The 13,469-nt window shown below is 59.6% G+C and overlaps 1 protein-coding gene across 5 annotated transcripts in view; it reads left to right on the forward strand.

The window, feature by feature from the left end:
• LOC105469770 (potassium voltage-gated channel subfamily Q member 1) overlaps nucleotides 1-13,469 on the forward strand; it is a 402,068-nt gene that overhangs the window by 81,694 nt on the left and 306,905 nt on the right. For all 5 annotated transcript variants that reach the window (XM_011721289.2, XM_011721290.3, XM_011721292.3 and 2 more), the window contains exon 2: nucleotides 3,447-3,537. In XM_011721289.2, coding sequence (XP_011719591.1) covers nucleotides 3,447-3,537 — 91 coding nt within the window. The remainder of the gene's footprint in view (nucleotides 1-3,446; nucleotides 3,538-13,469) is intronic.

Here is a 13,469-nt window from a genome sequence, read left to right on the forward strand (position 1 = left end):
ACTGATGAGGAAACTGAGGCAGGGGAGCTGCCTGGGGCACCGGTGGGCGCTGCATCTCCATGTGCAGATGGTGCCCTGGGCCTCTCTGCACCCCGTGGGCCTGGGGAGCAGGCAGGCGGCATCTTCTGCCCCGGGCAGCCCTGCTCTGCTTCCTCGTGGCTGAGCCAGGCTGTGTCTAATCTCACTTCCCTGCTCACTGCAAATCAAAACAAACAGACGTCCAGGAGGATTAAGTGTGGCAGTCATGGCGGAGGGAGCCCTGGTGGGGTGAGAGAGCCAACAGTTGTACCAACAAGGGGCAGAGACCCAGCCCTACCTTGGGGGCTGCAGAGTGTGGGGCCAGGGCCTGCGGCTTGGCGCAAAGGCTCTTCTAAGAACCTGGAGGGAACCCTGCTCCGGCAGTGGGCAGCATGCTCTGTGCAAGTTGGGCCAGTCTGAGCCCATTCCCAGTGCCTGGAATGGTGCCCAATGCAGATGGGCACTCACCCTTCCAACCAATCTTTGCTTGTGTCCCCATGAGATCCACAGAATCACCCTATGGAGGGCTCCCCACAGGGTTGGCTCAGAGGCTCCAGCTGTGTCTGTTGAACTAATTACTCTGCACCCACCCACCCCGTGCCAGCACCGTGTGGATTTTGGTCCCAGAGACAGATGAGGGCAGGAGTGGTCAGTGTGGGAGCATCCGGAGGGAGCCTGGCAAGGCCGGGGCATCCTGTCCAAGCTGGCCAGGAAGAGTCCTCAGAGCCAAAGCAGTGTGGAGGGTGGGGGTGCAGAGAGGGTCCCTGGCTGGAAGCACCGCATTGGCAAATGCCAGGCAGCTTATGCAGCCAGAGCTTTGGGCCAGTGGGGGTCGGGGAGACTGAGGCCCAGGGAAAGGCTGGAAAGACTGAGGCCCAGGGAAAGGCAGGGCTGCGTGCCAGCCTTCCAGGTGCTCCTGGAACCACATGGCTGATCAGACTTGTGCTTTGGGTCGAATGTCCCAGTGGGGGAGTAACCTCAGGGAGCAGAGGAAGGGTCATGGTGAAGGGGATGAAGCAGCAGCATTGGGGCTTAGAGATTAAATGAAGGAAGTCCCACGGGACTGATCACCTACTGTGCACCAGGCCGCATCCTGGGCGTGGACTGCAGCCCACAGCCCCACTCTTGGGGTGCTCATGGTCTAGGGGGTGGACAACAGACTCTGGTCCCAGCGGTGATACTTGAGTATAAAGGACACAGTTGGGGTGTTGTGGGGGCCAGGGTCAGACATCAGAGCTGGCCTCTGCCCATGAGACAGGGCCCGTTGGTAGGACCCTGAAGCTGGGCTTTTAGGCTGGGCAGCAGCAGGTGCACGGGCCCTGAGGTGGGCTGGGCCAGGCATAGTCAGGACTGGCAACAAGGGCCGCGAGGAGCTGGGGTGGTCTGGGGCCATTGCAGTGTAATACTGGGGTGTGACATTGAGGGTTCACTGACTGGCTGGGTATGTGGGCTGGGAACGCCACGGGTGGAGGTGGGCACCGTGGTCAGGGGGAGATGAGGATGGATGGGCAGGGTGCAGACGGGCTGGCTGCAGAGCTGACCAGTGTGGGAGGGACGGGGTGTTGGTGAGGCAGGTGGCTGAGGAAATGGTAGCTGCAGGTTTTGGCCCCAGTGCCAGCAGTGGGACTATGGCTATGGGGAGGGAGGAACCCAGGAAGGGGGCCTGAACAGGGTCGTTGGTTGAGTGAGCCATCAAGGGCCTTTGGGTAGGGCTGCCAGAGGCCAGGAAAGGATTGCCCTGCCCACAGGAGCTTGTTGGGAAGAGGGGTGCAGAGCCCCCCCCCACCTCCCCAAGAAACGTGCATCGGGAGGATGAGCCAAGGCAGGCTGTGCTGGGAGGTAGCCTGTTTGTTGTGGGCTCCAGGGGCCTGGGGAGGGTGGGCTGGGCTGTACACATCCGGACAGGTGGAAGAGGATGGGTTCCGGATGGGGCTGAGTTCTGGAGGCTGGGTGAGAGGCAATGCAGGGGGCCTTCTGGCTGCCCTGGGATGGGTTGGAAGCCACTTAGGATGGCAGGATCTCAGGGAGTGGAGGGGACCTGGGGCACCCTATGCCGGGCAGAGGATCTATGCCAGGGCACTCAGGGTCTGTGTGTGGCTTTCTCTGTGTCTCCCTGGGCCCTCGGGGCTGTGTGGCCACTTCCTGGCTCTCCTGTCGCTGAGGATCCATGGGGGTCCTTGGAGTCTCCGGAATCTCCCCAGAAGTGACAGGAAGCCGGGCGGGCCCTGAAGGGTATGTTTGCAGAGGCAGCAGCTCCTTATCTTTATGGTTCCCTGGATCAGAGTGGGCCGCCTGTCTGTTTTCTGCGTGCCCACAGTACAGAACGTTTGCCCCAGGGTGGGGCTCTGTGCACCTTCCTTTTCATGAGTTCTGTGACTTGGCCTCCGGGCCTTGGGGAGGAGGAAGTGAAACTGGAGGAGAGCCACCCTCAGCCTGCAGCCTCGAGGCTCCTCTGGGAAGCAGATACTTGGTGCAGGTATCAGGACCCCCACCTGGCAGGCTGGCTTCTGTGCTGTGACCACCAGCACCCCTGCCCTGGGCCCTGAACTTCTGGACAGGGGGCTGTTGACTGCTCTCTGGAAGTGATTTGGTTTTTTTTTGTTTTTCTTTGAGACGGAGTCTCGCTCTGTCCCCTCGGCTGGGGTGCAGTGGTGCGATCTTGGCTCACTGCAAGCTCCATCTCCTGGGATCATGCCATTCTCCTGCCTCAGCCTCCCGAGCAGCTGGGACTACAGGCGCCTGCCACTGCACCCGGCTAATTTTTTGTATTTTTAGTAGAGACGGGGTTTCACCGTGGTCTCGATCTCCTGACCTTGTGATCTGCCCACCTTGGCCTCCCAAAGTGCTGGGATTACAGGCGTGAGCCACCGAGCCCGGCCTCTGGAAGTGATTTGTAAAATCAGCTTTGCGGAGACGTGATTACATGCCGCAGTTCACTTATGAAAAGTGGGCGCCCTGTGCCTCTAGGACGTTCGGAGTTGTGTAGCCATCACCACCATCCATATCCAGAATGTTTAATGACCCCGAAAGAAAACCCCGTGCCCGTAGCAGTCCCGCCTTGGGGCAGCCACCAGCCTGCTTTCTGTTTCTGTGGCTCTGGCTGTCCAAGGCGTAGCCACACTGCAGGTGGTCAGCAGGTGGTCACCTGTCTGTGTCTGGCCTTGGCGCCATGTTTCCAGGGCCTGTCCACGTGGCGGCACCTGTTGGTGCTTCGTCCCTTCCCGTGGCGGGACGGCATCCCTCGTGTGGACCTACCTCAAGTGTGTGCTCACCAGCTAACAGACGACTGGGTTTTCATAGCACTGTCTAGTCCTACCGGGGCGGGGTGGGGCGGGGCGGGGCGGAGGCCGGGGCCCCTCCACTCGCCGGGTGCATCTATGGGGAAGGGCGGAGGCCGTGGCGCTGACCACCGTCTCCCTGTCTTACAGCTTCCTCATCGTCCTGGTCTGCCTCATCTTCAGCGTGCTGTCCACCATCGAGCAGTATGCCGCCCTGGCCACGGGGACCCTCTTCTGGATGGTACGTAGCATCTGAGGGCGTGGCTGGATGTCACGGCTGCCCTGGAGGCTGGCATCTCCCCAGCGCTGGGCCCCATAAGGTGGGGCAGAGCCGCCCCCGGCCCCTTGCCCACACGTTGGCCCTGCCCTGATACAGGGGCACCTCCCCAGACCCCACACTTGCCAAGTGACTTGGGATGTATGTGCCACAGGCGAGGGGGGCCAAGGACTGAGAGGAGCCTGGAGCTGGTGGTCTGAAAGGACTTCCTGGAGGAGGGGCTTCCAAGCTGGGCTGGAAGGAAGGAAGGAGGAGGGAGGGTAGAGCTGGCATTGTGGCCAGCCCGGGCCTGCCCGAGCCTTCATGCACAGTGTCCCTGGGGTCTGGGTGACACCTGCCCCTGGGTTATGGCTGGCACACAGGCCCTACTGGTGTCCCAGCAGCAGCACTCACTCCAGGCACCTGGATGGTCCCTTCCATTGGCCTGAGCGGTGTCGGTGCCATTTGTGCCAGGCAGGTGCTGAGAGCAGGGCAGGGCAGGCTCATAGCCTGGTGGAAAACCCCAAAGTTGATCTAGCCGTGAGGCTGCCCGGAAGGCGGGGTGCAGGGACCAGCTGTGTCTGGAACCCACAGGGTCCCCACGTAAGCCGCCTGAATGTGGGCCGTGGGCAACGACTCCAGCAGGACTGGGTCCAGCACCTCTCCGTGGCTGGGCTTTCGTGTTTTCCTGTCTTGTCGTGGAATATTTCCAGTATCTGCAAAGAAAGAGAGTCACGACTCGGGTCCTGGCACGCACAGGCAGCTCTGGGCTGGGCTCTTGCTGCTTTTCGGTGCTGTGTCTTCCTGGCCAGGGGAGCCTGTCCCGCCGGGGTCTAGAGTCCTCTCATGATGGCCTCAGCAGTGGAATCCATCCCATTTCTAGGGAGTCCATTTTAGCTTTCCTTCGTTGCTTTTGGACCTTGAGCCATAGCTGGAGGAATTCACCTGTGGTTTCCTCCAGCCCTCACCAGGTTAACTGTGTGTGCTCCATGGTGGCTGGGAGTTTCCTGGTTAAGTGGTGTGAGGCACAGGCCTGCTGTGCTTCCCAGTTCTCCCAGCGCCATGTTTTCCACAGTCCATCTGTCCTGCCTGATTGGAGGGGCCGTCTTCTCTGTAAACCAGAGGTCCAGAGGCAATAGGAAGGGTCTGCTTTGGGGATTTTTTTGGGGTTTTTCTATTCTGTCCCACTGGTCTGCTGGACTTTTCCTTTACCGGGGCCCTACCGACGTGGTTCTTCCAGTACTAAAGTCAGTTTCATGATGCCATTTTATGCCTCGGCGGGGCTTTCTTTTTGGGGGGTTTCCTGGTGGCGCTTGCAGCCTTGCTTTTCCCAGTGAATGTTGCCATCACCTTATCCAGCCCCGGGAAGAAACCCAATGGCAGTGGGTCAATGAATTGGGGGAGACCGACATCTCGGTGGTCTCCAGGAGCGCGGTGTGTGTGTTTATGGGCAGCGTTTTATGGTTTCATTATGTATATTTCAGGCAGTTTTTGCTAAGTGTATTCCTGATGATGATAATATTGATGAGAATAAGTTGTTATTGTTCCCATCACATAGGGAGTCTCTAGTCTATCATGGTTTCCAGGCACTTTGCTGGCATCTGTGAAAGCTGTTAATTTCTGCTGTGGCCTGTGGCCCCGCCACCTCTCATGACTGGTCGTAGAAGTTTTTCCCTCTATCCTTTGCATTCTTTTGTGTTTCCAGATAAGGGATGCCCAGGAGGGCAGATTACTGCTTGGGTCTGTCCAGAGCTGGGGGTGGTGCCTGTGGCCAGCTGGGCCCTCCTGGCTTCCGTGGGTGGGTTGGCTGCTGGGCAGGGGGTGTGCACCTCCCGCACTTAGGAAGGGTCCTTCAGGTCCGATGTCTGGTGTGGTTTTACGGTGACCATGTGGATTCTGGTCAGGGGTCTTTCCTGCTTCTGTGAGGTGCTCCTGTCGGTGAGGGGCCCACCTTGCCTTCCAGGGACAAACCCCCTTGGTCCTGGCATTTGAGGTTCATGTCCCATCACACTCTACCCTCATACTTTGTTCAGACTTTTGCACTGCACCAGTGAAGTGGGGTGTATGTGTCGTCTTGTGCCATCTTGGTTGGGGTGAGACCATCCTTCCCCCACAGGGCAATGTCCAGTAGCCTTGGCAGCACGGGCCCCATGTTTTATGGGGTCCCCACAGCACCTGTCCAGGATCCCCAAGTCCTCCGCACCTACCACAGACCCGGTTCTCAGATGAGCACTCAGCCAAGTCTTTGGCTGTGACTAGCAGGAGGACGTTCTGCCCTCGCCAACTGACAGGGTTGGCTCAACTTCAGGAGCGGGCATGGGATGTCCTTTGCTGGTTCTGCTATGGGGGCTGGGTCTGTGGGGGGGGTCCCTGACCTGGTAGTTGTCCCTGGAGGGCCTGGGGCCAAGGCTGTGAGAGCCGGACTGCCAAACATTCCCCTGGATGGTCTCCGTGTGAGGCCCTTTGTACCTCTGCAGGTGTGTGTACATGTGTGTATGTGTGTGCCCATATGCATGGGAATGTGTACACGTGTGGCTGTGTGTACACGCGTGTGTGTGTATGGGTGAGCTGTGTGCTTAAGTGTGCATCTGTATCTGAGTATGTAAGCGTGCATACACATGAGCATGTGGGGACTTTCATGCATGGTTGGCTGTTTCAATGTGTGTACATGTGTGCATGTGTGTATCTGAGCATGTACACATGTGTAAATGTGGCCACATATAGGCACATTGTACTGTGCACCTGTGAGCATGTGTTGTGTGTTTATGTATGGCTGCGTTGTGTGTATTTATAGATACGTGTTGCTGTGTGTACCTATGTGTATGTATGTGTGTTCACGCCTGGGCTGTGTGTGAGACGTGAGATCCTGCCTGTCCTGTCCCTCACATACTAACTTGGATCTGGGTGGTTAGCCCCTCGCCCCCGATGTGGTCTGGGACTTGCTTGGTTTTAAATGGAGCATGGAGCCCCGGTGCTAACGTGAGCCCACCAGGTGCCCCTGCTCAGCCAGGGCTGTCAGCACCACAGCATCCAAGTTCAGGTCCTGACTTCCTAGGTAGCCATCTCCCAGGCAGCTGGGAGGGCAAAGCCTGGAGAAGCCTGCACCCAGGCCCGACCTGCAGGGACCTTCAGATGTGCCCTGGGCTCCACGTGCCCATCTACAGCTTGAGAATTAGACATTCCCTGGGCTCCATGCACCCGTCTACAGCTCAAGAATTGATGCACCCTGGGCTCCACGTGCCCGTCTGCAGCCCTAGAATCACCAACAGCGCCCTAGGGCGCCCATGTGGCATCTAAACCAGGCAGGGGACAGGGGTGTGGAGCAGACCAGGTAGGGTTGCTCCCTAGGATGCAGCCCTGCCCAGGCAGGAGGGCAGACCCTAGATTTCAAGGCACAGTGCTGAGCTGTGCCCCCAGGGAAGCCTCCAGGATGGTCGTCATCCCGGCAGCCCTGCCCACTGTCCACGCATCCCTGGGGTCTGTGCGCCACCTGGTGGCTATTTGCTGAACTGTGGCCACAGACCCCTGGTCAGCGGGAACCAGGCCTTTCACTGCCCTGCAGCTCCCTCTCCTTCAGGCTGGGGTGGGATGGCAGAGAAGCAGCCCGCACCCCCAAGCAGAGAGCCCCCTTTCTGCTGCAGTCCCCTTTGCAGTCCCCTCTGCCTTTTCCACTGCTCGGAAGGCAGAGACCCTGGCCGCCTCCCTTGTCCCTCCTTCTCTCATGCCCGCTGCCCCCCTGCCACACCTCCCGTCTCACCAGGCAACCCTGCAGACAGCAGCTGGGGAGGACTTTCTAAGACAAAAATCTGATCATTCCAGAAGCTCCCTGTGACGTTTAGGGTACACTCCCCAAGGTGCCACGTTCAGGTCCGTCACCTGTAACCCTCCCCTCTCCACCTCCCCCAGCCTGGGCTCACTCACTCCAGGCCAAGCCTTGGACATTCCTGGCTGCCCCAGGGCCTTTGCATGCCCTCTGTCCTGGGCCTGGCTGTCCTCGGGAGTGTCAGCACTCAGCCTCTTGTCAGGTTTCAGGCCTCTGCTTGGGGCCATCCTGCGCAGCATCCCCGCCAGCCTGCCCTGTTCTGGGTTGGTGGGGCTCTGGGAGGCTCAGAAGCATCTGTCTGCCTCAGGCCATTCCACACTCCCTGAGGGCAGGACCCCGTGGCTGCGCTATCCCCACAGGCTCAGCATGGTGCTTCCTGGCTGTGCATGTCCCTCCCTGCCTCAAGTCCATAGGCCAGAGTTGCCCAATGAGGACACCCCAGTTTGGTATGTGCTCCTGGTCTCAGCTGCCCCTGCATGGTGGAGGGGTGGGAGACGCCCTCCCACTTGCCTCGCCACACTTCCCAGCAGTCTCTCGAAGCACTGGCCTCGTGGAGTCAAATCCTTCAAGGGGATTTGAGGGTCCAGCTGTCACTCAGTCATCATCAAAGGCAGAGCCGAGACTGAGGCATAGGCTCTGGGTGGGGACTATCCGCAGGGACAGGGACCACTTGCTTGGAGGAGGGGGCGCTCAGGTGGGAGGGGCACAGTGAGAAGGAGGTAAACAGGTGCTTGCAGGGCAGGCAGGGACCCCTCCCAGGGCTCACAGCTTCCAGTGGACAGCAGACACAGGGCAGGCGCAGGGCAGGCGCAGGGCAGACGCAGGGCAGGCGCAGGGCAGGCGCAGGGCAGGCGCAGGGCAGCGGGGCTCAGAGCACAGGCAGAAGTTGGGGACTTCCTGGGGAAGGGGCTGACAGCAGGTTCCTGAGGCTTCAGGCTTGGAGGAGTGAGGACGGCTGTTGGGTTCTTGAGTCCAGCAGAGGGGGGCTGTGCAGGGTTGCAGGAAGGACGGTTGGAGGCACTGGGGGGAGGCAGAAGCAGCAAAAGTGTTTGCAGCCCCTGGGGCCAGGCGGCGGGGACGCCTGCAGACGCCAGAGGGCGCTCGGGTTACATGCAACTCCGGAGCTGCCGGCCCCCGCCAAGGAGTGCTGAGCGCGGGGAGCCCAAACCACAGCCTTGGGGAACCCAGGAGGGGCCCGCAGGGTGCAGGACCGGCGTGAGGGATTCCGGGAGCACGGTGTTTAAATGTTGGGGAAAAAGTTAATCAAAGCGGCGTGTTCCCAGGGAGCCCCTGTTTTCTCGTTTCTTTTCGTCCGCCCTGCTTTGCAGTGCCAGAAAGCTGTTATCTCAGCACGGCTAAGGAAACCCCAGCGCGGCCTCGGAGGGATTAGGCATTCTGCTGAACCAGGGATATGCGGTGGGCCTGAAAAAGCCATTTCGGGAGGAATCTGGTCTCGGCTGGGGTCCGGCCCACACCGTGAACAGCACGTGAACAGCACGTCGGAAATCTGCTGGGCAGGGGAGATTTGCTCATGGCCTCCCAGGGAGGAGAGCCACTTCCTGGGCTGCAAAGAGGGCCCCAGCCTAGTTTCTGAATTCAGAGGGGGCTGTGTGTGCACGTATTTACGTACATGCGTGTGCATATCTGTGTGCCCACGTCTGTGGAAGTGGCACACGTGTGCATGTGTGTACTGTGTACGTGTGTGTGCTTGTCGGTAGCTCTGTGCGCACATACATACACATGTGCCTGCTGTGTGTGCGCACGCGTGTGTCTGACGTGTGTGTGCTTTGCGTGTTCTTGCTTGGGAAGGAGTTCCCGGTTTGGGTGGCTCTCCTGTTTCTTGCTGAGGCCGGCTGCTGCCAGAAACGGCCCCCCCTGCTCTCTGCAGGAGGAGACCCTGCCCTGGCCCAGGTGAAGGCCTGGCTTTTGTCTCCAGGATCACGGCTTTTGTCAAACCCCACACAAAGAGAGAGGCACTCAAAAGCACAACACAAACATGGCTCGTCCGCGCCTTTGGTGGGGAACATACCAGGGAATTGTCCTGCAATGCCTGTGGTTAAAAAACCCCATGAGCGGCGGCCCCGGAGGCCTAGGGGATGAGGTCATCGCTGCGGCTTCCTCCCCTCTGCTGAGGCTCCCTCCACCCCGCCCGGTGGCCCACCCCTCCCGCCAGCTGGAGCCTTCACTGCCTGGGTTTCTGCTGTCCCTTCAGCACAGAACGAGGCCTCAGTTTCCCTCCCAGCACATAGTGAGGCCTCAGTTTCCCTCCCAGCACAGAGCGAGGCCTCAGTTTCCCTCCCAGCAGCAAAGTGAGACCCTGTGGAGAGTCTCTGGGCCTCCGTGACGGCCCCGGGCGGGCTCCTCTCTGTGGAAGAAGGTGGGGTCCTGTCCTCAGCGCTCTGGCCTCCGCTTGCTCAGGGCGCCCGCAGGCCCGCAGGTCCTCACCTGGTGTTTTCCACCTGGGACCCGCAGCTGCTGTGATGAGAAGCCTGCTCTGCGCACGGCCTCAGGCGGTTTCCCGCAGCGCCCTTACTGCTGCTGCCGGGAAAAGACGCAGAAGTGAAGGCACCTTCGCCCGCATTGGGGAACCAGTGGGTGACTCAGGATTTTCCTCAACTCACCCCGAGGTCTGATTCCCTCTGCAGCTGCCGCCCGCTAGGGGTTCTCTTCCTCCCGGCCTGGTGAGCTCCTACGGGTCTGACAAAGCCCCGTCCTGCACGCTTGCTTCAGGGGCAACTCCTCACTAGACTAGTTGCCCGGGGACAGGGGTACCCACTCCCTCCTCAGGGCTGCAGGGTGCTCTGGGAAGCGTCGTGTCCCTCTGTGGGGTTGTGGGCTCGCTTGCCTTTTTGTCCCTGTCACTCGGGAGCTACCCAGCCAAGACCGGTCCCCACCGCCCAGGCCACTCTGAGGCTTCAGAACGCAGTTGTCAGCTCCCTGGCAGGGTTCTTTCCGCCTGCATTTGTTCAGCCAGCAAATCTTTATTAAGCACCTACTGTGTGCCAGGATCTATGTGCAAGCAGACCATGGGCTCATGAAAGGCAGAACTGGACTTGGATTCTGCACCCCTGGGATCCTCACTGCAGGGCCCTGTGTATGTGTGGGCCGGAGCCCTGGTTCCTGTCTGCACTGAGACCCTGGAACTAGGACTTGACAGAGGACTTGACAGATGTGGGCCCTCCCTCTGCACAGCCCCCACGGCACAGGGTGGCCTGCAGCTCTGCACAGCCAGACTTGAGGTCACTGCCCCGTGAGCCTGTAGGAGGAACTTCTCACTCATCTGTCCTGAGACCCTGCCTGGAGCCCACCCCAGGGAGACAGAGGCTCTCGGAGCCTGTTCAGGGTGGAAGGATACTGGAGCTGGACACTGGCCTGTAGGCTTTGGGCAGGCAGGGGTAGCGAAGGTGAACGTGGACCAGGGGCAGGGGGAACAGGGTAGGCCCGAGTGTCTCTCTGGGGCAGTTGGGGGCACCCAGGTGGGCTGAGCTTCAGCTGCCAAGGCTCCTCCAGGGTCAGAGTCGACCCCTGATGTCCTGGCAAGAGTTCCAAGAACAAAGGCTCAGAATCCACCAGGCAGAACTTGAAGCCACTGCCCTGTGGGGACAGGAGAAGTGACTTGGCCGACTCTCCAGAGCCCGGTGTTGGTCACTGAGGACCACCGGATACCAGTCCCTCCTGCTTTCCCCTGTAGTGACTCTGAAGCTGTTGAAATCTCCGTCTGCCAGGAGCTCCTCGTCCTGGGAAGTCCTGTGCAGCTCCCTCGCGGCCTTGCAGAGCCCTGTGGCGTCTCTCTCATGTGCTGGCCGTAGAGCTTCCTAAAAGCATCTCTGTCACCCACTCTGCACCTGAGAGAGGGCAGCCAGGTGACTGGTGCCCCCTGAAGACCCCGGACCAGGCCCCCTGCCTCTGGGAATCCATCGAAGTGTCTCCTTTCTGAGGCCGCTTTGCTGGGCGTAGGATCAGCCTTGCTTTGGGGGCTGTTTAGGAGAGGAACCACGGCGTTGCTGCTCCCCGGAGGCAGCCTGTGCGTGTGATGGGCGCCCTGCTTCGAGTGCTCTGCTTCAGGGTGTGGGATGCACAGCTGGGGGGCAGGGGCGCTGCTGAAGCCACAGTCTCAGAGCCTGAGGCCCACAGGACATGGCATGAAGACCCAGTGGCTCTGCTTCCCCGGGACAGCCTTGGTCCAGCCTCACTGGCCACATGCTCTGCTTAGCATACCTGCTGCTGTCCCCAGCCACCCAGCCCCATGCACAGGCCACGCGGTGACAGGGGCTGCTGAAGGAAGGCCAGCCTGCTCCCTGCCTGTGATGGGAGCTCAGGCTCAGGGCAGGGCAGCAGGGGCGCTCAGCTGGGCCCCTGGGACTACAGGCGCCCGCCACCTCGCCCAGCTAATTTTTTTTGTATTTTTTAGTAGAGATGAGGTTTCACGGTGTTAGCCAGGATGGTCTCGAACTCCTGACCTCGTGATCCACCCACCTCGGCCTCCCAAAATGCTGGGATTACAGGCGTGAGCCACCACGCCCGACTTTTTTGTTGTTAGTTTTTTAAATTTTTATTTATTTATTTTTGAGAGAGAGAGAGCGGGTCTTGCTGTGTTACCCAGGTTGGAGTGCAGTGGTGTATTCACGGCTCACTGCAGCCTTGGCCTCCCGGGCTCAAGTGTTCCCACTTCAGCCTCCTGAGCAGCTGGGACTGTGGGTGCGTGCCATCATGTCCAGCTAATTTTTGTATTTTTTGTAGAGATGGGGTTTTGCCGTGTTACCCACACTGGTCTTGAACTCCTGAGCTCAAACAATCCTCCCGCCTCAGCCAACCCAAAGTGCTGGAATTATAGGTGTGAGCCACGGCACCCAGCCTGCTTTGTTTTTCTCCTGAGTCATTTGAGAGTGAGTTGGAGACAGTGTGATCCTTTCTCCCTATAAAGCCCGCATATATCCTCTGGAATGAAGACCTTCAACTTAGCCAGGGTGTCTGACTCTCAAGACACTGCTGTCCATTTCACAGCCTGCATTCAAGGCTCATCACTCATCCCAGTGTGTGTGACTGGTTTTTCCTCATTGCATGTGGCTGTCACACGATATCGGCTTCTTTGACCTGGAGCAGCCCTGCCCGGCCTTCCCTTCATGGTCTCTCTCTTGGGCAGGGAAAGGTGGTGGACATGGAGGCTTGAAGACAGTCCCCTGGCCCCAGGGATGTTGTGTGGAGGAGTTGGAGGGCTCACAGGCCCCTCTGTGGGGCCCAGGGCAGAGGCAGCAGGCAGGCTGTCTCCAGCACAGTGGACATCGTTTATGCCCCAGCCGGGTCCCCTGTCCCAGGACCGCAGTCGACAGGGTTTGGGTTGGCTGCGTTCCTGCCTGAAGGCAGCTGCTTGGGCGGAGGACAGCTGACATTCCTTCATGCAAAATCTGCTCGCGGGAGAGTCGTGAAAGTGGGAATCCTGGGCTGGAACCGGAATGTTCCCCGAGTACATAGGAATCCTGGGCTGGAACCGGAACTTTCCCCTAGCACACGGGGCCTTGTGTGTGTGCAGGGGCCCTACGGTGAATCGTTTTCTCTGACAAAGACTTCCTCTGTGCAGCCCACAGCCGGGCCTCACGTTATCTTTTGCAGGCCAGAATTGTCATATATATCAAGTTCGTTCAGAACAAGATGGGGTGGGGTGGGGGGGCGGTGAGGGGCCCGGGGCAGGAGGTAGAGGAAACTGCAAGATTTTTTAAACCTTCCCGAAAAGTAACTTGGATAGTAACCCGATTCTGTCCAAGTGGTTTGTGAGAATGGGGTTAACACCCCCGGGCTGGAACCTGGGAACCGCCAGTCCACGTCTTTCCTCCAGGGAGGCTGTGCAGAGGGAAGGCAGTGAGCCCCACCTGGGTTTGAGGAACCTGGGGCTTCAAGGGAGGCACTCTTAGCCCATGGTGCCCCGGCCAGGGGTAGGGCAGCCGCGGCATGAGTGCACGATGTCCCGTCTGCAGCCTGTGGTCCCTCTGGGGGTCAAGGTGCCTGTTCCCCATTGCGCCTCCATCAGAACTCCTCCAGATCTGCCAGGTGCGCTCCCTGGAGGAAAAGGGGATGGGGATCTGGCTTGTGCCTGGGA

The sequence above is a fragment of the Macaca nemestrina genome, chromosome 12, assembly GCF_043159975.1.
Source record: "Macaca nemestrina isolate mMacNem1 chromosome 12, mMacNem.hap1, whole genome shotgun sequence".
Taxonomy (NCBI): domain Eukaryota; kingdom Metazoa; phylum Chordata; class Mammalia; order Primates; family Cercopithecidae; genus Macaca; species Macaca nemestrina.